This window comes from Papio anubis, chromosome X (assembly GCF_008728515.1).
Source record: "Papio anubis isolate 15944 chromosome X, Panubis1.0, whole genome shotgun sequence".
In the NCBI taxonomy this organism is placed as follows: Eukaryota; Metazoa; Chordata; class Mammalia; order Primates; family Cercopithecidae; genus Papio; species Papio anubis.
In genome coordinates, this window is record NC_044996.1 from 34,543,977 (window position 1) to 34,571,159 (window position 27,183).

Consider the following 27,183-nt stretch of genomic DNA (forward strand, 5'->3'; position numbering starts at 1 on the left):
ACAGTGAAGTTCAGCCGGGTGCGGTGGCTCGCACCCGTAATTCCAGCACTTTGGGAGGCCAAGGCGGGTGGATCATGAGGTCAGCAGTTCAAGACCAGTCTGGCCAACATGATGAATCCCCATCTCTACTAAAACTAAAAAAAAAATAGCTGGGCATGGTGGCGGGCGCCTATAATCCCAGCTACTCAGGAGGCTGAGGCAGAGAATTGCTTGAACCCAGGAGGCGGAGGTTGCAGTGAACTGAGATGGTGCTACTGCACTCCAGCCTGGGTGACAGAGCAAGACTCCATCTAAAAAAAAAAAAAAAAAAAAAGAAAGAAAAAACAAAACCGCAAAGTTCATTCACTCTCATGGATTAAACCATTGTCAGTTCCATTTTTTTTTTTTTTTTTCCGGAAACATAAGTTAAATATTTCTGACTTGCCCTATGAATAGCAATTCAAAAGCGGTGAGGTTTTGAGACTTTCTTGAGCACAGGGCTGAGATTGAAAATTTTCTAGGCCGGGTGCAGTGGCTTACACCTGTAATCTCAGCACTTTGGGAGGTTGAGGCAGGCAGATTAGTTGAGGCCAGGAGTTCAAGACCAGCCTGGCCAACATGGCAAAACCCCATCTATAAATAGCTGGGTGTGGTGCTGCGTGCCTGTAATCCTAGCTACTTGGGAGGCTAAAATTTTAGAAAATTTTCTAAATGAGAAGAACCCCACCTTTGACCACTATTATTGAACATGAATAGTTTTTAAAAATGACTTTTGCCATAGACTTAGTAATGTTCCTTAATGAATTTAACCTAAAATTATAAGGCAGAACAGTGTTTATACCTGAAACTTGTACCGCAGTAAAGTCACTCAATGACATTTAACATTGTTTGAATCACAATGTCAAGGTGCTTTAATCACTTCTCTTGCTGTCAAAAGTTAAAAATCTAGAGTTATATTCCCACACAAGTTTGCGGCGGAAGTATTCTTGTACATGAATGTTCATAGCAGCATTATCTATATAATAACCAAAAAGTGAAAACATCCCCGTTGTCCGACAATTGATGAATGGATTAACAAAATGTATCCATATGTATCCAAAATGTATCCATCATATCCATATGATGAAATATTATTCAGCCATAAAAAGGAAAGCAGTACTGTAACATGGATGAACCTTGAAAACATTATGGTAAATGAAAGAAGCCAGACAAATGGCCACATATTGTAGGATTCCATTTATATGAAATGTCCAGAATAGGCAAATCCACAGAGATAAAAAGTAGATTAGTGGTTGCCGCAGGCTGGGAAGTTGGGGGGTAGGGGTGGTGGTGACTACTCATGGGTATAAGATTTCTTTTTGAGATGATGGAAATGTTCTGGAATTAGTGGTGATGGTTACACAACTTTGTGAATACACTAAAAACCACTCAATAACACATTTTAAAAGGTGAATTTTATGTTATGTGAATGATATCAACTAAAAAAATAAGATACCTAAAAAATTAGGTACTCATCCGGAATAGTCATTAAAATCAAAATCATATTTAGAAACACACCTAAGTCAGTATCATATATATATAATATAGATATATAATGCATAGTTCTTTATTTAGCTGGTCTTATACATACATATGTGTATATATACATATAAATTCATGCGTTATAGAAATGTGAATAATTTATATAATATTAAGGGTGCCCACCAATCTTCATTGAGAAGCGACTCCCAGATCACAGGAGTCCCAGCTAACTTGGCCAAGACAAAGTAGGTTCTGGGAAGCTCCACGCGCACCCCTGTATATCTTATCCTGATAGGACAGCCCGGAAGTTTATAAGACTTCTACTAACACGTGACCAGCGCAGCCACAGGGAAAAGGTTCAAGGCGCGCTTGTGACGTCATTTCGGCGCGACCCTCTTCTTGGCGTAGAGTCTTCAGATTGCTCCTGGGAACCATGCCGAAAGTAGTGTCTCGGTCAGTAGTCTGCTCTGACACTCGGGACCGGGAGGAATATGACGACGGCGAGAAGCCCCTCCATGTTTACTACTGTTTGTGCGGCCAGATGGTCCTAGTGCTGGGTGAGTAGCTGGGAACTGCGGGGGCGTCTGCCAGGAGCCAGACTTCGGGTTCTTGAAGGCGAATTTCCTCTGACTGATCTGGGAACCACTTCTCAACGAAGATTGGTGGGTTTTCTCTTTCCGACGAAATCCTCCCTACACATCCCCGCCCCACTCCAGGGCATTTTTTTTTTCCTGTTTTTTGTTTAGCCTTGTGACTCTGTATCCAGACCTTCCTCAAAACTAAACTCCTTCAGGAAAACAAAAATAGAAACACAAACATATTGTATTTCCCTCTTAATCCATTGTCTTCAAAAACTACTGCCTCTAGAAACTTTATAACGTTTCTGCTGGATACCAAGATGCTGCAGTTGCTCTTACGTTACAGCAAACAAAAATAAAACCCTCCCTTGATCCTGTATTCCTCTCCAGCTATAACCCCATTTCGTTGCTTCTTTTATAGCAAAGTTTCTCAAAGAGTTGCCTATATTGGCTGTCTCTGCATCCTGACTTCTCATTCTCTCCTGACCTCACTTCAGGTAGGCTTTCCTTCCCACCTCATCATCTTAACCGTATTTGGCAGAATTACTAACTGAACTCCGTGTTAACAGTTCTAGTGGTCAGTTATCAATGTTCATTTTAATTCTTCTCTCAGTGGCATTTGACAGAGGTAATCATTTCATTCTTTTTGCAACACGTTTTTTATTTGCTTCCAAGACTCCATACTCACCTGATTTTCCTCCTACCTCAGATTTTTCCCCTTCTTCTTCTTCTTTTTTTTTTTTCTTCCTTTTTTTTTGAGATGGAGTCTCACTCTGCTGCCCAGGCTGGAGTGCAGTGGCGCAGTCTCGGCTCACTGAAACCTCTGCCTCCCGGATTCAAGTGATTCTCCAGCCTCAGCCTCACGAGTAGCTGGGATTACAGGCGCCCACCACCACGCCTGGCTAATTTTTGTATTTTTCGTAGAGACAGGGTTTCACTACGTTGGCCAGACTGGTCTCGAACTCCTGACCTCAGGTGACCCACCCGCCTTGGCCTCCCAAAGTGCTGGGATTACAGGCGTGAGCCACCACGCCTGGCCTTAGATTTTTCCCCTTTTGTCTGGCTCCCTTTTCTCTCTCAGATTTTTAGGCATTCCAAGGCCATATAGCTCAGTACTCTCACCTATTCTCACTCTGTACCCACCCCCTAGGTGATCTCATTCATTCCTAAGCTTTAAATACAACCGACGTGCTGGTAACTCCCAGATGTTCATCTTTAACCTGCACCTCTCCTCAGACTTCAATTGCCTATTCAACATCTCCACTTGAATGTCTAATGGGCCTCTCAAATATATCGTGCTGAAAATTGAATTCATGACCCTCTACACCGGCTCTCCAATTGTTTCTCTTACATTCATCCCTATTGCAGTCAGTAGTATCACTATTCATCCAGTATCTCAGACCAAAACCTGGAATCAGTCTTGACTTCTCTCTGTCACATACCTTACATCTGTCCAGTCCATAAGGAAATCCTACAGGTGCTTTCATGAAAATTATGCAGAATCTGACTGCTTCTTTTCACCTCCATTCTTTTTTTTTTTCTGAGACAGAGTCTCACTCTGTCACCCAGGCTGGAGTGCTGTGGCGCGGTCTCAGCTCACTGCAACCTCCGCCTCCTGGGTTCAAGCGATTCTCCTGCCTCAGCCTCTCAAGTAGTACGGGCCACCAGGCCCGGCTAAATTTTTTTTTTTTTTGAGACGGAGTTTCACTCTTCTTGCCCAGGCTGGAGTGCAATGGCGCGATCTCAGCTCACTGCAACTTCCGCCTCCCAGGTTCAAGTGATTCTCCTGCCTTAGCCTCCCTACTAGCTGGGATTACAGGCATGTGCCACCACGCCCGGCTAATTTTGTATTTTTAGTAGAGACGGGGTTTCACCATGTTGGCCAGGCTGGTCTTGAACTCCTGACCTCAAGTGATCCACCCACCTAGGCCTCCCAAAGTGTTGGGATTACAGGTGTGAGCCACCGCGGCCAGCCTACCACCTCCACTTCTAACACTGTAGTCCAAGCTACTACCATCCTTCATCTGGATTGGCACCATAGTCTCTTGCTCTCGTTGCTTCCACTTTTCTACATAGTAGCCAGAGTCCTGTTCAAAACCAATGGTTTCATATAAGACTGAGAATAAAACCAAAGTCCATCCATACCAAGACCCTTGATCAGGCCTGTGGCTACCTCTCAGGCTTCATCCCCTAACAGTCTTCCCCTTGCTGATTGCACTTCAGCCACAGTGGCCTTTTTGCTTTTTCTCCATCATGTCAAAAGTGTTCCGGCCTCCCAGTGCCTTTGGAATTGGTATTTCTTCTGCCCCAAAAACTTTTCCCTCAGTCCCTCCTTACTTCATTCAGGTCTCTGCTGAAATGTCATTTCCTTAGAGAACCCTTCCCTGATTACCTTATCTAAAACAGCATCCCTGTCACTTTGTCCTCTTACCCTGCTTAATATTTAGCACTTAACCATTGCCCAAGATCATATTATAATTATTTTAAAATATGTTGCCTCTTCCACTAGAATGGAAGCTGCATCAGGGCTGGGACTTTTTTTTTGTTGTTGAAACAGTGTCTAGCTCTTGTAGCCCAGGCTGGAGTGCAGTGGCTTGATCTCAGCTCACTGTAACCTCCATCTTCCGGATTCAGGTGATTCTCCTGCCTCAGCCTCCCAAGTAGCTGGGATTACAGGCATACACCACCATGCCCAGCTAATTTTGTATTTTTTTAGTGGAGACGGGATTTCTCCATGTTGGTCAGGCCAGTCTTGAACTCCTGACCTCAGGTGATCTGCCGGCCTCGGCCTCCCAAAGTGCTGGGATTACAGGCGTGAGCCACCATGCCTGGCCAGGGGGAGACTTTATCTGCTTTGTTGTTTGCTGAATCTTCAGCACAGTGTTAGAATAGTGCCTGCTACCTAGAGGGCCCTCACATATTTATTGAAGAAATTAATTCTTGGTAAGGAGGTGTGGTGGAAACAGCATGGGCTTTTGAATCACTTAGAGTTGGATCTGAATTCTTGTTCTGCTTCTTATTAGATGCATGGTGTATCTCTTACCCTTTTTAACTTCAGTTCCTTCATCTTTTTTTTTTTTTTTTTTTTTTTTTTTTTTGAGATGGAGTCTCGCTCTGTCGCCTGGGCTGGAGTGCAGTGGCCGGATCTCAGCTCACTGCAAGCTCCGCCTCCCGGGTTTACGCCATTCTCCTGCCTCAGCCTCCCAAGTAACTGGGACTACAGGCGCCCGCCACCTCGCCCGGCTAGTTTTTTGTATTTTTTTAGTAGAGACGGGGTTTCACCATGTTCGCCAGGATGGTCTCGATCTTCTGACCTCGTGATCCACCCGTCTCGGCCTCCCAAAGTGCTGGGATTACAGGCTTGAGCCACCACGCCCGGCCCAGTTCCTTCATCTTTAAAACAGGAACAACAAATCTCTACTTTAACCATTCATTGTGAAGAGTAAATGAGCTGACATGTAAACTGCGTAACGTTCTCTAACTCCTCTCTTCATCTCCTCTATTCATCTTGAATTACTCTGACCACTTGACTTTCTCTGTTATCCTTTAGGTATTTAATTTGCGTTACATAGATTTTCTTTTTTTTCTTTTTTTTTTTTGAGCGACGGAGTCTTGCTCTGTTGCCCAGGCAGGAGTGCAGTGGTGTGATCCCAGCTCACTGCAACCCTCTGCCTCCCGGGTTCAAGTGATTCTTCTGCCTCAGCTTCCCAAGTAGCTGGGACTACAGGTGTGTGCCACCATGCCCCGCTAATTTTTGTATGTTTTAGTAGAGACAGGGTTTCACTATATATTGGTCAGGCTGGTCTCGAACTCCTGACCTCAGGTGATCCACTGCCACCTCGGCCTCCCAAAGTGCTGGATTGCAGGCGTGAGCCACCGCGCCTGACCCATTATATCAATTTTCAATCTGCTTTACAACTGTACCTAATTTGTTTACTGTGTTTTCATTGTTTTCAGATTAAAATTCCTCCAACTAGGATGGATCATTTGTATACTATATAATCACTTACCCTCTCTCTCCCCCACCTTTTTTTTTTTTGGACGGAGTCTCGTTCTGTTGCCCAGGCTGGAGTGCAATGGCGTGATATTGGCTCACAGCAACCTCTGCCTCCTGGGTTCAAGCGATTCTCTTGCCTCAGCCTCCCAAGTAGCTGTGCCAGGCTGGTCTTGAACTACTGACCTCAGGTGATCTGCCCGTCTTGGCCTCCCAAAGTGCTGGGATTACAGGTGTGAGCCACCTTGCCTGGCCTCTTTTTTTTTTTTTTTAAACAGAGACAGGGTCTTGCTGTGTTGCCCAGGCAGGAGTACAGTGGCTATTCACAGGCAGAATCATGGGACATGACAGCATTGCACCCCTGGTCTCAAGTAATTGCCCTGCCTCATTCTTCTCAGTAGCTGGGACTATAGGTGCATGCCACCACGCCCAGCCTCTCTCCTTTTCTTAGCACACACCCACTTTTCCCAGTGCTTCCTCGTAGGCATTCCAGTATGCTTGATTGTGTCTTCTGATTCTAATGCATTATAACACAAACCAAGTGTACTATGATCACAGAAATCCTCATAGAAACCTGAATTGCGGTACTGGGAAGGACTTTTGAGATAATATCATCTACTCATCTTTCAAATGAGGCAAAAGTCTCTGAAGGAGGAAGTGATTTGCCAAAGATCACCAGGGTAGTAGCAGAGCTGGGACCAAATACCAAGGTCTCCTGACAGAAAGTCAATTTTAGTCGGAACATTCAGTAATAGGTTTCAATAAGCATAGTAATTGCAGTAGAAAATTCTAGTGCTAGAGACCCCATTCAAAACTTCTCAAGATATTTTGCAGTGACTCATTTGCTATATTTTGCCGTGACTCTAGTGACCAAATCTCTCCATTCCTTCAGACTGCCAGTTAGAGAAATTGCCCATGAGGCCCCGGGACCGGTCCCGTGTGATTGATGCTGCCAAACATGCCCATAAGTTTTGTAACACAGAAGACGAGGAGACTATGTATCTGCGGAGGTAAGAGGTTGATGCTCCCTGTTCAGGATTTCCCTATTGTGTTGGAGTCTGTTTCTGAATAATATAAATATCACATCTATTGTTGAACAGGTCAGTTGGGCCCAATACTTTGACATTTGTGGTGGTTTTCTAACTTCTGTTAATGTAGTAATATCTTTATTGTGCTTTGTTGAAATGGTGCTCAGATGTGATTCCATTGCTTTTTTTTTTTTTTTTTTTTTTTTTTTTTTTTTTGAGATAGAGTCTCGCTCACTCTGTTGCTCAGGCTGGAGTGCAGTGGTGTGACCTCGGTTTACCGCAACCTCCACCTCCCAGATTCAAGCAACTCTGTTACCTCAGCCTCCCTGATAGCTGGAATGACAGGCGTGCACCACCACGCCCAGCTAATTTTTGTATTTTTAGTAGAGACGAGGTGTCACCATGTTGGCCAGGCTGGTCTCGAACTCTTGTCCTCAAGTGATCCTCCCTCCTTGGCCTCCCAAAGTGCTGGGTTTACAGGCGTAAGCCACTGTGCCGGCCCCTCCATTGCCATTTGATAGCTGTAGCTTGTTTACAATGTACAGGTTTGAATGAGTTCATTCAACCTGTAATCTTGTGGAGCATACCATGTGCCAGGCACTGAGCTAGGTACTGGATCTGTGAAGATGAATAAGGTATGATTTTTACCATTAAAGAGCTCGTGACTTTGAGGGAATGACTCCTGTTGTGATGGTCTTCTGAACACAAGGAAAAACAGGTGGGAGTGGGTCATTTGTCCTGAATGGTGGCCAGGAAAGTCTTCAAAAGATGATGGCATTTGTGTTTAGCCTGAACTAGGATTTCACCAAGTAGATGAAGGGAATGAAGAGCATTCCGGGTGGAAGGAATATGGAAGCATTAAAAACATCAAACATGGTGTGCTTTAGAAACCTGAATTGTCCTTTGTGACTGGAGCACAGGTTACTTTACAGGAAGGGGTTGATGCATACTAGGGTGAGGACAGAGTAAAGTACTGAAGTGGTCAAGTTTGGCCTTAATCTGTAAGCAATGAAGAGCCATCTCCGTTTTTGGTTTTTTTTTTTTGGACAGAGTTTTGCTCTTGTTGCCCAGGCTGGAGTGCAATGGTGTGATCTTGGCTCACTGCAACCTCCACCTCCCAGGTTCAAGTGATTCTCCTGCCTCAGCCTCCCGAGTAGCTGGGATTACAGGCACCTGCCACCACGCCTGGCTCATTTTTTGTATTTTTAGTAGAGATGGGGTTTCACTATGTTGGCCAGGCTGGTCTCGAAATTCTGACCTCAGACGATGCACCTGCCTCTGCCTCCCAGAGTGCTGGGATTAGAGGCGTGAGCCACTGCACCCGGCGCATCTCTGTTTTTAAGCAGCGATGTGATGTGGTTAGCTCTGTTTTAGATTTGGGAGTCCTTGGTATATATGGGAAATTGAAACCTGGGAAGGGATAAAATTACAGAGTGTGGAGCAAGCAGAGAGGACTGAATATTTAAAAGGCAGACAAAAGAATTGGAACAGAACCAGAAGAACCTGGTGATGTGGAAAACAGAGGAGAGAGTATCAAGAAGTGTGTGCGGGTGTGACTAGGGAATGGTTACCAGCAGGTGCTAGAAGTCATGGAAAGGTCAATCCTAGGAATTAAAATATCCATCCATTCATGCAACAAATATTTCATTTACTGAGTTCCTACTGTGTTCCAGATACTATCCTAGAAGTCTGGAATATTCCAGTGTATTAGTTTTCTAGAGCTGCCATAATAAAGTACTACAGCCTGGGTGTGGTGGCTCACGCCTGTAATCCCAGCACTTTGAGAGGCTGAGGTGGGTGGATCACTTGAGACCGGGAATTCGTAGTGAACTCCCATCTCTACTAGAAATACAAAATTTAGTTGGGCATGGTGGTGCGTGTGCCTGTAATCCCAGTTACTCGGGATGCTGGGATAGGAGAATTGCTTGAATGGGGAGGCAGAGGTTGCAGTGAGCTGAGATTGTGCCACTGTACTCCAGCCTGGGTGACAGAGTAAGACTCTGTCTCAAAAAATAAAAAAAATAAAGTACTACAAACTGGGTGGCCTAAAACAATAGAAATTGTTTAATAGTTGTAGAGGCTAGAAGTCTGAAATCAAGGTGTTGGTAAGTCCATGCTGTCTCTCAAGATTGTAGGGGAGAATCCTTCCTTGCCTCATTCCTGGTTTTTGGCGTTTACCAGCAATCCTTGGCATTCCTTGGCTTGTAATGTAAATGCATCACTCCAATCAGTGCTTGTATCATCACATGGTATTGTCCCTTTGCCTGTTCTTTTCTTAGAAGGGCACCAATCATACTGGATTAAGGGCCCATCCTCCTCCAGTATGACATCATTTTAACTTAACTAACTGTATCTGCAACATCACTATTTCCAAATAAGGTCACATTCCGAGGTTCCTGGATGGATGTGAATTTTTTTTCTTTTTTCTTTCTTTTTTTTTTTTTTTTTTGAGATGGTGCATGCTACCATGCCTGGCTAGTTTTTGTATTTTTAGTAGATATGGGTTTTCACCATGTTGGCCAGGCTGGTCTCAAACTCTTGGACCCAAGTGATCCTCCCACCTCGGTCTCCCAAAGTGCTGGGATCACAGGCATGAGCCACTGTGCTCGGCCAGAATGTGAATTTTTAAGGGTCACTATCTAATCCAGTACAACCAGTAAACAGCAAAGAATCCTGCCCTTATGAAACTTTAGTGTTGAACCAGAAAAAGCTATAGGCTGACATCTAGCTACGTGTTTTCTTTTCCTTCTTTCTTTCTTTTTTTTTTGAGATGGAGTCTCGCTCTGTCGCCCAAGCTGGAGTGCAGTGACGCGATCTCAGCTCACTGCAACCTCTGCCTCCTGGATTCAAGTAATCCTCCTGCCTCAGCCACCCATGTAGCTAGGATTACGGTTGTGTACCACCATGCCTGGCTACTTTTTGTATTTTTAGTAGAGACAGGGTTTCACCATGTGAAACTGCTCTTGTGAGCCTCCTTCTCCTTCTTTGGCCTTCTCAATCCTTTGGATTCTTTTTCTTCTGCCTGCCCCTCAAGTATTGGTATTCCACACGGTTCTGATCTTGCTTTTGTCCCTGCTCTCTTTATGCCTTCCTTGGGCATTCTTGTCACTTTACATGGCATTAGTTACACTTATGCTGATGATAAAATCTAAATCTGCCTACTGTGCCTTCCTGTAACCCAGAACTGTATAGCCAGTTGCCTACTCTACCTCTTTACCTGATGTCCTACCTTTGAGATCCAACATGATGCAGGCCAAACTCATCATTTCTCTACTGTGGACAATACCACAGATTGATTCACTCAGCACCACTCTGACACTCTTCTGCTACACCCTCCTATACATGAGTGTCTGTAAAGTTAGGGTGCATATTCCAGTCCCCTTCCCCACAACAACTAAGATTCTGAATATGACTTAGCTTTGGCCAAGCAAAAGAGATGGAAGTAGATGTCAGTTGATGGGTGACCTCAAGCCTTTTTTACCCTTTTATCCTTATTCCATCCTGCTTCTTAGGAAATGGACATGATAATTGGAGTACTAGCAGCCAGTCTGGGACTGGGAAGGAGAGGCCACAAGAATTGCAGAGCCTTTGCCCTGCTATCCTTGGGTCTCAACCAGTGCTCAGAACTGCCTTCCTCCTGATGTCTTTTACATGAGAGAACAAGCTCTTTTGTTGAAGCCATTGCAGTCAGGTCTCTATTACTATTAGCCAAATACTAGTCCTTCTTTTCCTTCTTCTTATGATGACACAAGGATTTGTGCAGTGGCCCCAGCGAGAAATCTAGGAGTCAGTCTCTCTTTGTCTCATCTGTCCCCACCATCCCACCATCCCCTGCATACATGTAGTCACTCACCACGTACTGTCGATTCTGCCTTCTAGTCTCTTTTGTGGCTGCCTCCTCCTGTTCAGCCCTGCTGCACTGCCGTTATTCCAGTACCCAGAATCACTTGCTTAGATTACTGAAGTGGCCTCTTACCTGGTCTTTTGGTCTATAGTTTTGCTCTTCTTCAGTCTATCCTCTACTGCTTGAATTATCTGAAATACACATTATGTCAGTCACCTGCTTCAAATCTGTTAGTGACTCTTCATCACTTATAGCAATGCCTTTCAAACATTTTTAGATGAAAAATCCTTTCTTTAATTAAATTCTTACCCAGAAGTATAAATAAATAAGACGGGTAAGCAGAAAGCTGTTCTGAGTAGGGAGGAGTCTAGCCCAATCCATTAAGGACTCCTCCTTCCTCCCCATCTGATTTCATTTAGGGATCATTGTGGAGTACAAGGAAAACACTCCTAGTTGGCTGGATAAAAATCTAAGCCTGAATGCACTCTATGATCTGTCCATCCTCATCTTCTAGTACTCTCTTGATTTTTTTTTTTTAAAGAACAAACATTTATCATTTTATATCTTTTCAGCAATTCAAGAGCAAGCTTAGCTAGGTTGTTCTGGTCTCATGAAGCTGCGATTAAGAAGATGACCATGTAAACAGTCATCTGAAGTCTTTTTTTTTTTTTGAGACAGGGTCTCACTCTGTCACCCAGGCTAGAGTGCAGTGGCACAATCACAGCTCACTGCAGCCTCGATCTCCTGGGCTCAAGTGATCCTCCCACCTCAGCCTCCTGAGTAGCTGGGACTATGTGCCACCATGCCTGGCTAATTTTTAATTTTTTTTGTAAAGACAGGGTCTTCCTATGTTGCCCAGGCTGTTCCTGAACTCCTAGGCTCAAGCAATCCCCCTGCCTTGTCCTCCCACAATGCTGGGATTACAGGTGTGAGCCACCATGCCTGGCCTGAAATCTTGATTAGGGCTGGAGATTCCTCTTCCTACCATGGTAGGCAGCTGAGTGCTAACTGTTGGCAAGAAGCCTCAGTTTCTCACCACAGGGATCTTTCCATAAGGCTGCTTGAGTATCCTCATGATATGGAAGCTGGATTCCCACAATGTAAGTAATTCAGGAGAGCAAGGCAAAAGCCGCAGTGTGTTTTATGGCTATGACTCAGAAGGCATGCACAGTTGTTTCTGTGATGTCCTTTTGGTGTCACAAGTCAGCGCTATTCATTGTGGGAGGTGACTGTACAAGGGTGTTAGTACCAGGGAGAAGGATCATTGGGGGCCACCTTAGAGGCTAGCTACCACAGCCAGAATGGAGAATTTTTTTTTTCTTGAGATAAAGTCTCACTCTGTTGCCCAGGCTGGAGTGCAGTGGCGCAATCTCGGTTCACTGCAACCTCCACCTCCTGGGTTGAAGTGATTCTCCTGCCTCAGCCTCCTGAGTAGCTGGGATTATAGGCACGCACCACCATACCTGGCTAATTTTTGTATTTTCAGTAGAGACAGGGTTTCACCATGTTGGCCAGGCTGATCTCGAACTCCTGACCTCAAATGATCCACCCGCTTTGGCCTCCCAAAGTGCTGGGATTACAGGCGTGAGCCACTGTGCCCAGCCGAGAATGTTTTGTTTTGTTTTTGGTCACTGAGTCTTCCCTATCTCATATATTCCTTGAGATTCAGGATAGGAAAGAAAATCAAGGTCAATTATCCCAAACATCTAGCTCATGTTAATCACTTCTTTATAGTCATACCACTTGAAATTCTTACCTCATTTACATTAAACTCTCATTTCAATAAGATGAACTTTTTGAGGGCAGGAACCCTGCGTATTTTTCTGAAACCCTTAGGACAGACATCTTGCCTGCTTCTTGGCACATAGTTAGAAATAGATACATTTTTATAAACTTGACAAAATCCAGTTTGTCATTGGTACTTGAAGATTAACTCATTGAGAAATATGCAGCCCCTTGCCAGGCGCGGTGGCTCACGCCTGTAATCCCAGCACTTTGGGAGGCCGAGGCGGGCGGATCACAAGGTCAGGAGATCGAGACCATGGTGAAACTCCGTCTCTACTAAAAATAGAAAAAATTAGCCGGGCGCAGCAGCGGGCGCCTGTAGTCCCAGCTACTCGGGAGGCTGAGGCAGGAGAATGGCGTGAACCCGGGAGGCGGAGCTTGCAGTGAGCCGAGATTGCGCCACTGCACTCCAGCCTGGGCGACAGAGCAAGACTCCGTCTCAAAAAAAAAAAAAAAAAAAAAGAGAAATATGCAGCCCCATTTATTTGATATTTCTATGCGTTTTGAAAGCTTGAACTTATGGGATTGGCTGACTTCAGGATTCTAGGAGAAGTTCATTCTCCGTGTGGTGAATCTCTCCCTTTAGTATGGGGTTGAATTTAGTCCCAGTGGGACCAGACAGGGTATACAGAACCAATAATATTGTTAGTGCCCTGGTCCCGTGATGTCAGTGAATTGGAGCACCTTCGACATAAGTAATACTTGTAAATGGAGAGGCAGAATGTTAAAGATGATGGTCAGCACAGTCTGTATAGTTATATCCCAAGCAGTACCACTTTGTGACTTTGGGCGAGTAATCTTTTAGGCCCCCAATTTCCTTATCCTTCAATTGGGAAAATAATACCCATGTGTTGTCAAAGAGCAACTGGAAGTCTCCTACAGTACCAGAAAGACCGTAAATAGTTATAATGACTTTGGAGAGCACTTTGGCAACATCCAGTATAGCTAAAGATGCATATAATGTATGCCTTAGCAACTCTACTTTTCATGTACACCTTAGCAAAGTGATTCTCAACCTTCGCTGTGTGCCAGAATCATCTGGAGGAGTTTTTGTTTTGTTTTGTTTTTTAATTCGGATGCCTCAGCTTTACCCTCAGAGACTCAGATTTCGTTTCTGTTTTCGTTTTTTTTTTGAGACAGAGTCTTACTCTGTTACCCAGGCTGGAATACAATGGCACGATCTCTGTTCACTGTAACCTCCTCCTCCCGGGTTCAAGCAATTCTTCCACTTCAGCCTCCTGAGTAGCTGGGATTACAGGCACCCACCGTCATGCCTGGTTAATTTTTGTAGAGACAGGGTTTCACCATGTTGGTCAGGCTGGTCTTGAACTCCTGACCTCAGGTGATCTGCCTACCTCAGCCTCCCAAAGTGCTGGGATTACAGGCGTGAGCCACTGCACCCAGCTGAGATTTAGTTTCTTTTAAATTGAGTTATAATCTACATACCATAAAAGTCACCATTTTAAAGTGTATGATTCAGTGGTTTTAGTATGTTTGCAAGGTTGTGCAAAAGATTGAACACCTCTGCCCTAGAGAAAGGAATGCTGCACAGAGGCCAAGAAAAGTCTGAACAGACAGGCCTTGCTGGGTTTAAATCATGTGCTTTTCATCCAATCACATTTCTACATGGTTGTCAATCATGTCTCTAACAAAGCTTCCATAAAACCCAGGAGGGCAGGGTTTAGGAAGCTTCTGGATGGCTGAATGCGTGGAGGTTCCTGAAGGGTGGTGTGCCCAGGGAGGGCATGGAAGCTCCAAACCACTTGCCCCTTACCTCACCCTGCACATCTCTTCTCTGTATCCTTTGTGATATCCTCTATAGTTAACTGATAAACATTAACTATTTCCCTGAGTTCTGTGAGCCACACTAGCAAATTAATTGAACCCAAAGAGGGGGGTCGTGGGAACCCCAACTTGAAGCTAGTTGGTCAGAAGTTCTGGAGGCCTGGCTTGGCATGGCAGCTCACGCCAGTAATCCCAGAACTTTGGGAGGCTGAAGGGGGCGGATCACTTGAGGTCAGGGGTTCGAGACCAGCCTGGCCAACATGGCGAAACCCTGTCTCTACAAAAAAAATTACAAAAATTAGGCGGGCGGCCGGGTGCGGTGGCTTATGCCTGTAATCCTAGCACTTTGGGAGGCTGAGGCAGGTGGATCATGAGGTCTGGAGATTGAGACCATCCTGACTAACACGGTGAAACCTCGTCTCTACTAAAAATACAAAAAATTAGCCGGGTGTGGTGGCACACACCTGGAGTCCCAGCTACTCGGGAGGCTGAGGCAGGAGAATCGCTTGAACCTGGGAGGCGGAGGTTGCAATTTGCCGAGATGTGCCGTTGCACTCCAACCTGGGTCACAGAGCGAGACTCAGTCTTAAAAAAAAAAAAAAAAAGTTTTGGAAGCCTGGACTTGCGACTGGTATCTGGTTGGTGGCCGGTCTTGGGGTCCAAGCCCTCAACCTGTGGTATCTGACACTGTCCGAGTAGACAGTGTCAGAACTGAATTGGAGGACACCTAGCTGGCATCCATTTATTGGAGTGTGGGGTTTTCCCCACACACATTTGGTCACAGAAGTCGTCTTCTGTGTTGAGGGTTGTTGTGGTATGAGATCAGAGGAAAAAACCAATTTGACAGAGTTTTTCCCAAACAGCTGGCATTCACCAATAGACCATCTGCCTCAGTTGTACTGCCTGCCTGCCTGCTTCATCGTTCCTTCCTCCTCTCTGCCCTGGCCAGTCAAGTTGGAAGGGAACCTTAGGAAGGACGGGGAAACAGAGGAAGTAGATAGAAATTCTTTTTTTTTGAGACGGAGTTTTACTCTTGTTGCCCAGGCTGGAATGCAGTGTTGCAATCTCGGCTCACTGCAATCTCCGCCTCCTGGGTTCAAGCGATTCTCCTGCCTCAGCCTCCTGAGTAGCTGGGATTACAGGCACGTACCACCATGCCTGGCTAATTTTTTGTATTTAGTAGAGATGGGGTTTCACCATGTTGGTCAGACTGGTCTCGAGCTCCTGACCTCAGGTGATTCACCCGCCTTGGCCTCCCAGAGTGCTGGGATTATAGTGTGAGCCACCGCGCCCGGCCCCCATTTTTAAATTGGTGTATTTGTCTTTCTGTTGTTTAGTTGTAAGAATTCTATATTACGCATACTAGTCCCTTATCATATATATGATTTGCAAATATTTTATTTCATTCTGTGAATTGTTTTCTCACTTTTTTGATGATATTCTTTGAAGCACACAAGTTTTAAATTTTTATCATCCTATTTATCTGATTTTTTTCTTCCATTGTTTGTGCTTTGGGCGTCATTTCTAAGAAATGGCCAGGCATGGTGGCTCACGCTTGTAATCCCAGCACTTTCGGAGGCTGAGGTGGGTGAATCATTTGAGGCCAGGAGTTTGAAACTAGCCTGGCCAACATGGCGAAACCCCATCTCTACTAAAAATACAAAAATTAACTAGGCGTGGTGGTGCACACCTGTAGTCTCAGCTACTTGGGGCTGAGGTAGAAGAGAATCGCTTGAACCCGGTAGGTAGGTGGAGGTTGTAGTGAGCCAGCCGAGATCGTACCACTGTACTCCAGACTGGGTGACACAGCCTGAATCTGTTTCAAAAATAAAGAAGAAATGTTTGCCTAATCCAAGCATATGAAGATTTGCAGCTGTGTTTTCTTCTAAGAGTTTTATAATTTTACTACTTACATGTAGGTCTTTCATTCATTTTGAGTTAATTTTTGTGTATAGTAGGGGGCTAAATTCATCCTTTTGCATGTGGCTATCTAGTTGTCCCAGGACCTTTTGTTAAAAAGACTGGGTTTTTCTCCCTTAATGGTCTTGGCACCCTTGTTGAAAATCAGTTAACCATATATGTATGGGTTTATTTTAGACTCTGAGTTCTATTCCATTGACCTGTATGTCTGTCCTTATGCCAGTACCACCCTGTCTTTATTACTGTAGCTTTTTAGTCAGTTTTGAAATTGGGAAGTGTGAGTTCTCCAACTTTGTTTTTGTTTTTCAAGATTGCTTTGGCTGTACTGGATTTCTTCCAATTCCATATTAATTTTAGGATCAGCTTAAATTTCTGTGAAAAAGCCAGCTGGGATTTTGAAAGGGACTGTGTTGAATCTGGAAATTCTTTCGAGGAATATTGCCACCTTAACAATATTAAGTCTTCCAATCCATGAACATCAAAATGTGTTTACATTTATTTAGATCTTCTTTAATTTCTTTTGGTAATACTTTTTAGTTTTCAGTGTACATTTCTTGCACTTCTTTTGTTAAATTTATTCTAAGTGTTGAATAGAAGTAGTGAGAGTGGCATATTTATCTTGTTCCTGATTTTAGGGGGAAAGCTTTCAGTCTTTCACCATAAAGTATGATGTTAGTTTATGTGGTGTTATGATTTGAATGTGTTCCCCAAAAGTTCATGTGTTGGAAGCTTAATCTGTCTGCCCTATGAATGAATTAATGAGGCTCTGCTCTTATGCATGGATTAATGTTGCTGGCATGTGAGTATGTCTGTTATTGCAGGAGCGGCTTTGTTTTAAAACCAAGCTTTCTCACACTCACTTGCCCTTCCGCCATGTTATGATGCAGCATGAAGGCCCTTGCCCAATGCTGGAGCCATGCTCTTATGCTTCCCAGCTTTCAGAACTGTGAGAAATCAATTTCTTTCTTTTATAAATTATCCAGTCTGTGGTATTATCTTACAGCAACAGAAAATGCACTAAGACGTGGGTAAACAGATGTGGGTTTTTCAGAGATGTCCTTTATTAGGTAGAGGAAGTTCCCTTCTATTCTTAGTATATTGAAGGGATTTTGAATTTTGTCAAGCACTTTTTCTATGTGTCTGTTGAAATGATTATGTTTTTCTCTTTCATTCTACCAATATGATGTGTTAAATTCTTTTTAGCTTTATTGAGGTATAATTAACAAAAATTGTATGTGTTTAAGGGATACAGCTTGATATTTTGATATACATGTACATTGTGAAATATCACCACAGTTAAGCTAATTCGTGTATCTGTCACCTCACAGTTACCATTTTCTTTGTGTGTGTAGGTAGTGAGAATACTTAAAAAATTTAGAATGTACAATACAGTATTGTTAACTATAGTTATGATGCTGTACATTAGATCTCCAAAACTTACTTATCTTGCATAACAGAAACTTTATACCTGTTGAACAACAGCCTCCCATTTCCTCCACCTTCAGCCCCTGGCAATCACCATTCTACTCTCTGCTTCTATTGACTTTGACTATTTTAGATTCCACAAACAAGTGAGGTCATGCAGTATTTGTCGTTCTGTGTTTTGCTTATTTCACTTAGCATAATGTCCTCCAAGTCCGTCCATATTATCACAAATGGCAGGATTTCCTTCTTTTCGTAAGGCTGAATAATGTTCTGTTGTGTGTGCATGTGTGCATGCGTGCCACCTTTTCTTTGTCCACTTAGCCATTGATAGACATTTAGGTTGCTTCCATATCTTGGCTATTGTGAATAATGCTGCAATGAGCATGGGAATGCACATATCTCTTTGAGATACTGAACTCATTTCCTTTGGATGTATACCAAGAAGTGGGATTGCTGGATCATAGGGTAGTTCTATAATTTTCTGAGGAATCTCCCATACTGTGTTCTATAATGGCTGTACTAATTTACGTTTTCACCAGCACACCAGCAGTGTGTAAGGGTTCCCTTTTCTCCACATCCTCCCTAACACTTAACTTTTGTCTTTTTTTTTTTTCTGAGACGGAGTCTTACTCTGTCACCAGGCTGGAGTGCAGTGGTGCAATCTCGGCTCACTGCAACCTCCACCTCCCGAGTTCACGTGATTCCCCTGCCTCATCCTCCCTAGTAGCTGGGACTACAGGCGCATGCCAACATGCCTGGCTAATTTTTTGCATTTTAGTAAAGACGGAGTTTCACCATGTTGGCCAGGATGGTCTCGATCTCCTGACCTTGTGATCCGCCTGCTTTGGCCTCCCACAGTGCTGGGATTACAGGCATGAGCCACTGCGCCCAGCCTTGTCTTTTTGATAATAGCCATTCTAACTACTGGAGTGAAGGGATATCTCATTATGTTGTTTTTTTTTTTTTTTTTTTTTTGAGACAGGGTCTCACTCTGTTGCCCAGGCTGAAGTGCAGTGGTTCAAGCTTGGCTCACTGCAACCTCTGCTTCCCAGGTTCAAGTGATTCTCCTGCCTCAGCCTCCCAAGTAGCTGGGATTACAGGCGTGTGCCACAACACCTGGCTAATTTTTGTATTTTGAGTAGAGACAGGGTTTCACCATGTTGACCAGGCTGGTCTCGAACTCCTGGCCTCAAGTGATCTGCCCATCTTGGCCTCTGAAAGTGCTGGAATTCCAGGCATGAGCCACCACGTCCAGCCCTCATTATGGTTTTGATTTGCATTTCCCTGATGATTAGTCTTTTCATATACCTGTTGGCCATTTATATGTCTTGGAAAAATGTCTATTCAGGTCATTGCCCATTTAAAAAATCAGGTTAATTATTTATTTGCTATTGAGTTGTATGAATTATTATGTGAGAAAAGAAGATTGGTTTGACCACAGAAAAACCTAAAATTTCCACATGGTGGAAAAAGTCAAAGACAAATGACAAACTAGAGAATAACCAAGGCCCCTTCATTATTTACAAGTTTCCTTAATGTAAAATTAAAAGGTAACTGAATAAACAAAGGACATGAACTAACAGTTCGAAACACAGAAAATGCAAATGACTATTAAATATATGAAAAGATGTGTAACTTTACTCCTAAAAAAAGAAATACAAATTAAAAGATTCCATTTTTCACATGTGAGAATGGCAGTGATGCAATTTAATGGCATACAGTGTTGGTGAGACTGTAAAGAAACAGGAACTCTCAGTATATTGGTAGTGTGAGTCTAAATTGGTTCAACTTCTATAGAGAGAAATTTGGCAGCATCTACCAGAATTTAAAATGTACACACTTCTAGGAATTCATCCAACACGTAAAAAACATTTTGGTTCATCTATACAAAGGAATACAATGTGGTCCTTGTAAAGAATAAAGTAGCTCTTTATCTATTGATAGGAATATATATATATATACACATATATATATATTTTTTTAACCAAGTATATTTTTAAGTGAACGAAAGTAGAGAACACTGTATATTTGTTTAAAAAAGGAAAAAAAAAATTTTCTTTATGTACCATTCAGAGTTCTTTGCTTATATATGCATCAGCTATCTCTAGGATGAGCAGAAGAAACCAGAAACAGTATTTGCCTCTGGGGAAGGGAACTGGGTGGGTGGAGGATGAGTGGGGAAGATATTTTTTGTTTTATACTCTTATGTATACCATATGCATATATTGCCTGTTACAAAGTTGAAACAAGGGGAGGGGAAGTGAGGAGACCAGTCAGGACGAGCTGTTACAGTCGTCCAGGGAGTTGATAATGGTAGTGTAGGCTAAGATAGTGGCAGGAACGTGGAAACAAGCAGACAGATTCAAGGTCTTTTCTTGGAGATAAAATCCGTAGGATTTGCTGATGAAGTAGGTGTGGGAGATGAGGGGAAGAGAAGAATCAAGGATGAGTCCCAGGTTTCTGTTAAGCAGCTGTGTGGGTGGAATTGAGTCCTTGTGTATATGACTTGGTGTCTAAGGTGGTATTGTGTGGGCTCTTGAGCTTGACTGCCTGGGCTTAAATTCAACCTCTGCTTCCTAGCTCCACAACTTTGGGCAAGCTATGTAATGCTCTGTGGGCCTAGGTTCCTCATTTGTAAAGTGGGAATAATAATATGACCTACCTCACAGAGTTGTTGTAAGGATCAAATGAGTTAATACATGTATACTTTTTTTTTTTTTTTGAGATGGAACCTTGTTCTGTCACCCAGGCTGGAGTGCAGTGGCGTGAACTCGGCTCACTGCAACCTCTGCCTTCCAGGTTCAGGTGATTCTCCTGCCTAAGCCTCCTGAGTAGCTGGGATTACAGGCACCCACCACCATGCCCAGCTAATTTTTATATTTTTAGTAGAGACGGGGTTTCCCCATGTTGGCCAGGCTGGTCTCAAACTCAAGTGATCCACCTACCTGGGCCTCCCAAAGTGCTAGGATTGCAGGCGTGAGCCACCATGCCCAGCCGAGTTAATACATGTATGCTTTAGAATAGCTCTTGGCACATAGTAAAGGGTTTATAAATGGTTGCTGCTATTATTGTTGTTGTTATTACTGCAACTACTATTGCTACCTGTGATTATGACTATGCTGCTCCTCCTCTTCCTCTTCCTTTGTCAGGGAGATACCTGACCCATTTCAGGGGCTTCCATAAATGTTACAGGAAGGGAGGAATGTTGAACCAATGAGTTGACCTATAAAATGAAAACCTTTTAAAGGCCCTCTTAGCGTTTGAAGAAATGGGATAGTAAAGTTGATACATTATGAGATTTGTTCATATCTTTTTATTTTTTAACTTCCATTTTCTGTGCAGACCTGAAGGCATTGAACGACAGTACAGGAAGAAATGTGCAAAGTAAGTATTAACAATGTGGGTTTCTCCAAGCATAGGCAAGTAGAGGCATAATGTGTTAGGAAAATAATTATTTGGATACAACTCTCCATTATGTCTTTTTTTTTTTTTTTTGAGATGGAGTCTTGCTCTGTCGCCCAGGCTGGAGTGCAGTGGTGCGATCTCGGGTCACCGCAACCTCTGCCTCCTGTGTTTAAGTGATTATCCTGCCTCAGCCTCTCTAGTAGCCGGGATTACAGTCACGTGCCACCATGCCCGGCTAATTTTTATATTTTTAGTAGAGACAGGGTTTTGACATGTTGGTCAGGCTGGTCTCGAACTCCTGACCTCAGTTGATCCGCCCACCTCGGCCTCCGAAACTGCTGGGATTACAGGCCTGAGCCACCTCGCCCGGCCCCCATTGTGTCTTTATCCTTATAATGTCAACTGCCTTCAGACTTCAACTAAGCACAAATACCAATATGTTCCCCAAAGAGGCTAGTCAAAGTTATATCTTTGACCAGATGACCAGAAAAAGGAATTTTTTTTTGTTTTGAGACAGAGTCTTGCTCTTGTTGCCCAGGCTGGAGTGCAGTGGCACGACCTCCACTCACTGCAACCTCCACCTCCCAGGTTCAAGCAATTCTCCTGTGTCAGCCTCCCAAGTAGCTGGATTACAGGCACCCGCCACCACGCCTGGCTAATTTTTGTATTTTGAGTAGAGACGGGGTTTTGCCATGTTGGCCAGGCTGGTCTCGAACTCCTGATCTCAGGTGATCCACCCGCCTCAGCCTCCCAAAGTGCTGAGATTACAGGCGTGAGCCAACATGCCTGGCCTAAGTGATTCTTATCAGGTAGAGGTAGTTTTAGGAAACACTGAGAAGAGCCAATCATTAGTTTATGCCACCAACAGAAATATTCCCAGAGTCTAAGCACACTTTGCAAATTGCTGTTTTGGGAATTTGGATTATGAGACTTCGCAGAAATTCACTGTGCCATTGCAGGTGTGGACTGCCGCTCTTCTACCAATCCCAGCCGAAGAATGCTCCCGTTACCTTCATTGTGGATGGAGCAGTAGTCAAGTTTGGCCAGGGCTTTGGGAAGACGAACATATATACTCAGAAACAAGAGCCTCCTAAGAAGGTAATTAACCATTGAAAGAGAGACTGCTTAATATAGCTCTAGATTTAGCTCATGTTTTGAAATAAGATTATAGTGCACGAGAAACTGCTCTTTATGGATGTATTCTTTTTATTTTTTATTTTTTGTCTTTTTCTTGCTTTTATTTCTTTTTCTTTTTTCTTTATGGATATATTCTTATACTTTATTTTTATTTTTTAAAAGTTAAAAACAATTTGGGGGGTGCATAGATGCACATATTTATGGGGTACATGAGATATTTTGATACGGGTATGCAGTGTGTAATCACATCATGGAAAATGGGGTATTCGTCCCCTCAAGCATGTATATGGATGCATTCTTTATTAATCAGATTGCCACATTTTGTGTATAAACAGGCCTTTATGTAATTGTAACTTACCTGTTTTATGTGTTTTTCTGTTTTTTTTTTGGGTGGTCGGCTCTATCCTGGGCTGAATTACGGTAAAGCGCGATCTCATCACCAAACTCCAGCCTCCCGGGTTAAATTGCCATTCTCCTGCCTCAGCCTCGAGTAGCTGGGACTACAGAAACGCCGCCACCTCGCCCGGCTAATTTTTGTATTTTAAGTAGAGGCGGGGTTTCACCGTGTTAGCCAGGATGGTCTCGATCTCCTGACCTCGTGATCCGCCCGTCTCAGCCTCCCAAAGTGCTGGGATTACAGGCTTGAGCCACCGCGCCCGGCCGTGTTTTCTGTTTTCTACAGTTGCCTCATGAGTAAGGTTAGAAATTGTATGGTTTTTACTCACATTATTTTCTTTTTTTTGAAGTGAGGTCTGGCTCCTATCACCCAGGCTGGAGTGCAGTGGCGGATCTCAGCTCACTGCAAGCTCCATGCCTCCCGGAGTTCGCCATTCTCCTGCCTCAGCCTCCCGGTAGCTGGGACTACGAGCGCCCGCCACCTACGCCGGACTAAGTTTTTGTATTTTTTTAGTAGAGGCGGGGGTTTCACTGTATTAGCCAGGATGGTCGATCTCCTGACCCACCGTGATCCACCCGTCGGCCTCTAAAGTGCTGGGATTACAGGCTTGAGCCACAGCCCGGCCTTACTCACATTATTTTCCTTCAAATTTTCCTCTTTTTATGGAGAGATGTCATCTGTTATTTTACATATGGTTTTTTTGAACAATTAAAAACAGTGAATTAGGCTAATTAAAAACTATGTTTAGAAGCTGGGCATGGTGGCCATGCCTGTAATCCCAGCACTTTGGGAAGGCAGAAGTGGGAGGGATCACTTGAGGCCAGGAGTTTGAACTCCAGCCTGAGCTTGCAACATCTTGAACCCTATCTCTACAAAAATAGAAAAGTAAATTAGCTAAGAGTGTGATGTGGTGTTCACCTATAATTCCTTCTCCAGGAGACTGAGGTGGGAGGATCACTTTAGCCCAGGAGTTTGAGGTTACCTTCAGTTATGATTGTGCCACTGCACTCCAGCCTGGGTGACAGTAAGACCCTGTCTCTTAAAAAAAAATTAGTACGAACACGGTGGCTCAAGCCTGTAATCCCAGCACTTTGGGAGGCCGAGACAGGCGGATGATGAGGAATCAAGGAGATCGAGACCATCCTGGCTAGCCCAGTGAAACCCGTCTCTACTAAAAATACAAAAAAGTAGTTGGTGAGGTGGCGAGCCTGTAGTCCCAGCTACTTGGGAGGCTGAGGCAGAAGGAAAGAATAAAGCGTAAACCGGGAGTAGACTTACAGTGAGCTGAGATCCGGCCGCTGCACTCCAGCCTGAAGCGACAGAGTGAGACTCCGTCTCAAAAAAAAAAAAAAAAAAAAAATTGGATGGGTGCAGTGGCTCACGCCTGTAATCCCAGCACTCTGAGAGGCCGAGGCCAGCAGATCGCCTGAGGTCAGGAGTTTGAGACCAGCCTGACCAACATGGAGAAACCCCCGTCTCTACTAAAAAATGCAGAATTAGCTGGGCGTGGTGGTGCATGCCTGTAATCCCAGCTACTTAGGAGGCTGAGGCAGGAGAATCGCTTGAACCCAGGAAGTGGAGGTTACGGAGCTGAGATCGCGCCATTGCACTCCAGGCTGGGCAACAAGAGTGAGACTCCATCTCAAAAAAAAAAAAAAGTAATTAAAAATAAATTTTAAGAACCCATGATGGACCATGCATAGTGTCTCTTGCCTGTAATCCTAGCACTTTGGGAGGCTGAGGCAGGAGGATTGCCTGAGGCCAGGAGTTGGATACAAGCTTGAGACATTAAGCGTTAAGGATGCTTTTTTATACCTTCCGTCCTTTTTTTTTTTTTTTTTTTTCGCGAGACCCAGTCTCTACAAAAAATGTAAAATTAGCCAGGTGTGGTGGCATATGCCGGTAATCCCAGCTAAGTGTGAGGCTGAGGCAGGAAGATCACTTGAGCCCAGGAGTTTGAGGTTGCAGTGAGCTATGATTGCACCACTGTATTCCAGCCTGGGCAACAGAGTGAGACCCTGTTTCAAAAAAATAAAGTAAGTAATAATAAAAAAAAGAGCCTTTGATGGCAAATGTTAGAAAAATATGTAAATAAAAACATTGGCACTTTTAAATAGGTCAGCCTGTCCCAAAGAGGTAGTGTTTCCCCCAGTACCCACAGCCCCTCACGCAGGCGTGTGCGCACACGCTCACGGCTCATGGATCCTGTTTTGATGAACCGGACTGACTTCTTGCCTGCCACTCCAGGTGATGATGACCAAACGGACCAAAGACATGGGCAAGTTCAGTTCTGTCACTGTGTCTACCATTGATGAAGAGGAAGAGGAGATTGAGGCCGTAAGTGTCTCTGGTCTTAAGGAAACTGGAATTTGGGGGGGAAGGGTGCGAGGAAAGGGGACTCTGGAGTTGGAGCCTTGGAGTAGTGGAAATATTAGAGACTTCACTTTGAGACCCTGCTTTGCTGATAAGAAACTGTGGGCTGGGCGCGGTGGCTGACATCTGTAATCCCAGCAGTTTGGGAGGCTGAGACGGGTGGATCATGAGGTCAGGAGATCAAGACCAGCCTGGCCAGCATGGTGAAACTCCGTTTCTACTAAAAATACAAAAAAATTAGCTGGGCGTGGTGGTGCGTGACTGTAATCCAAGCTACTCAGGAGGCTGAGGCATGAGAATCGCTTGAACCCAGGAGGTGGAGGCTGCAGTGAGCCGAGATTGCACCACTGCACTCCAGCCTGGGGACAGAGCAGGTCTCTGTCTCAAAAAAAAAAAAAAAAAAAAAAAAAAAAAGGAAGAGAAACTATGACAGTGAGCTCATTCCTGTTTCCTTGAATCTCAGAGACATCTGTAAAATGAAAACGAAGGAGTTGGATGAGATCAGTGATTTTTTTTTTCCCACATACTATTTTTAGAGACGCCTTAGAGGGCAAAGTCCTCATCCCTCTTAATCTGAGAAACTACTGGACTGAATGATTTCAGGTTCCTTCCAGTCCAACTCTGATGGTTTGTGAGTCTGTCCTCAGTAGTAGTAGCAATTACCTTTATGGTTCTTCAGTATAATATTGATGGCGAGATGTCATCTGCTGTTTTACAAATGTTTCAGTTAAAATGTAAATGCTACTGAAGAATTACTTGAACCCAGGAGGTGGAGGTTGCAGTGAGCTGAGATTGTGTCACTGCACTCCATCCTGGGCAACAGAGTCAGTTTCCGTCTCAAAAAAAATAAAAACAAAAAACAAAAAAACCAAATCCGCCTCCCTCCCCCCAAAAAAATACCCTAAATGCTCCTGGATTACTGAAAAGATGGAGAATGGAAAAGGAACAGAGTCCTGCCATTTTAGTCATGATTTCATGATTTGAGTAGTATACATTATGACTTAAGGTCTTTGTTGTTATTCCTTGGTGAGACTTCTGGTTTAAGGATGCTCCTTTTTTCCTTCAGAGGGAAGTTGCTGACTCATATGCACAGAATGCCAAAGTGATTGAAAAACAGCTGGAGCGCAAAGGCATGAGCAAGAGGCGACTGCAAGAGCTGGTGAGTAGCAGGGGGTAGCAAGGTGCTGGGGCCCAGTCGTTTGGATGTCTTGGTCTGAAAGACCTTCCAGCAGGCAGGGAAATCTTTTAGGAAATCTGTTGGGAGTTTCTAGAGTAGTTGGCTGCCAGTTTTATAACCCTGGTCTGTGACTGTCAGTATACCCTACTCTGTAGTAGTGACCCCAGGATCTGGGCCCTAAATCATGATACTTGTTATAGCCCTAACTAGGATGATATTTTATTTTATTTATTTTATTTTTATTTTATTTTATTTTATATATTTTGGAGATGGAATCTCACTGTTGCCCGGGCTGGAATGCTGTGGCGCAGTCTGAGCTGTGCTGATTTCCTATGGCCACAGCCTTGTCTTTTTGCCCATTTTGCCTACAAATAGCATTTTTTGTGTGTGTGCTATAACATCAGAAAGGTTGGAAGGTAGATGTCAGAGGTATATAATGATTTGGGAACTGTGATTCTAGTTTGTACACTAAATAAACATTAAGGGAGAGTGTTTGGGTTGGTTAGAATAAGGAAGGAAGATAATTTTGTGTCATGTATCAAGACATACACTGTTTTTTTTCTTTCTAGGCTGAACTGGAAGCCAAGAAAGCGAAAATGAAGGGGACCTTGATTGACAACCAGTTCAAATAACCAGGCCTTTTTCTGAGCCCTAGACTGGAGGCAAGCATTTAGATCAGGAGGCAAAGTAATTTCTTGATTATATAGATGGACTCTTATTTGTGTCCTAGCAGAAGGCTTTACGTTGTTTCCCATTGGTTCTCCTACATTCAGTGAGGTCTTTAACTGAGTCCATTTGACTTTCTTTCTTTTTTTTTGAGACAGAGTCTTGCTCT

At 43.8% G+C, this 27,183-nt stretch overlaps 1 protein-coding gene across 1 annotated transcript; it reads left to right on the top strand.

The window, feature by feature from the left end:
- The first annotated feature begins 1,846 nt into the window (after nucleotides 1–1,846).
- CXHXorf56 (chromosome X CXorf56 homolog) lies at nucleotides 1,847–27,183 on the top strand. The gene is made up of 7 exons (XM_009198181.3): nucleotides 1,847–2,057; nucleotides 6,965–7,082; nucleotides 21,202–21,243; nucleotides 22,224–22,362; nucleotides 25,046–25,135; nucleotides 26,238–26,330; nucleotides 26,918–27,183. Exons 1-7 carry the CDS (start codon nucleotides 1,934–1,936, stop codon nucleotides 26,978–26,980), a joined length of 669 nt encoding a protein of 222 aa, XP_009196445.2. The 5' UTR covers nucleotides 1,847–1,933; the 3' UTR covers nucleotides 26,981–27,183.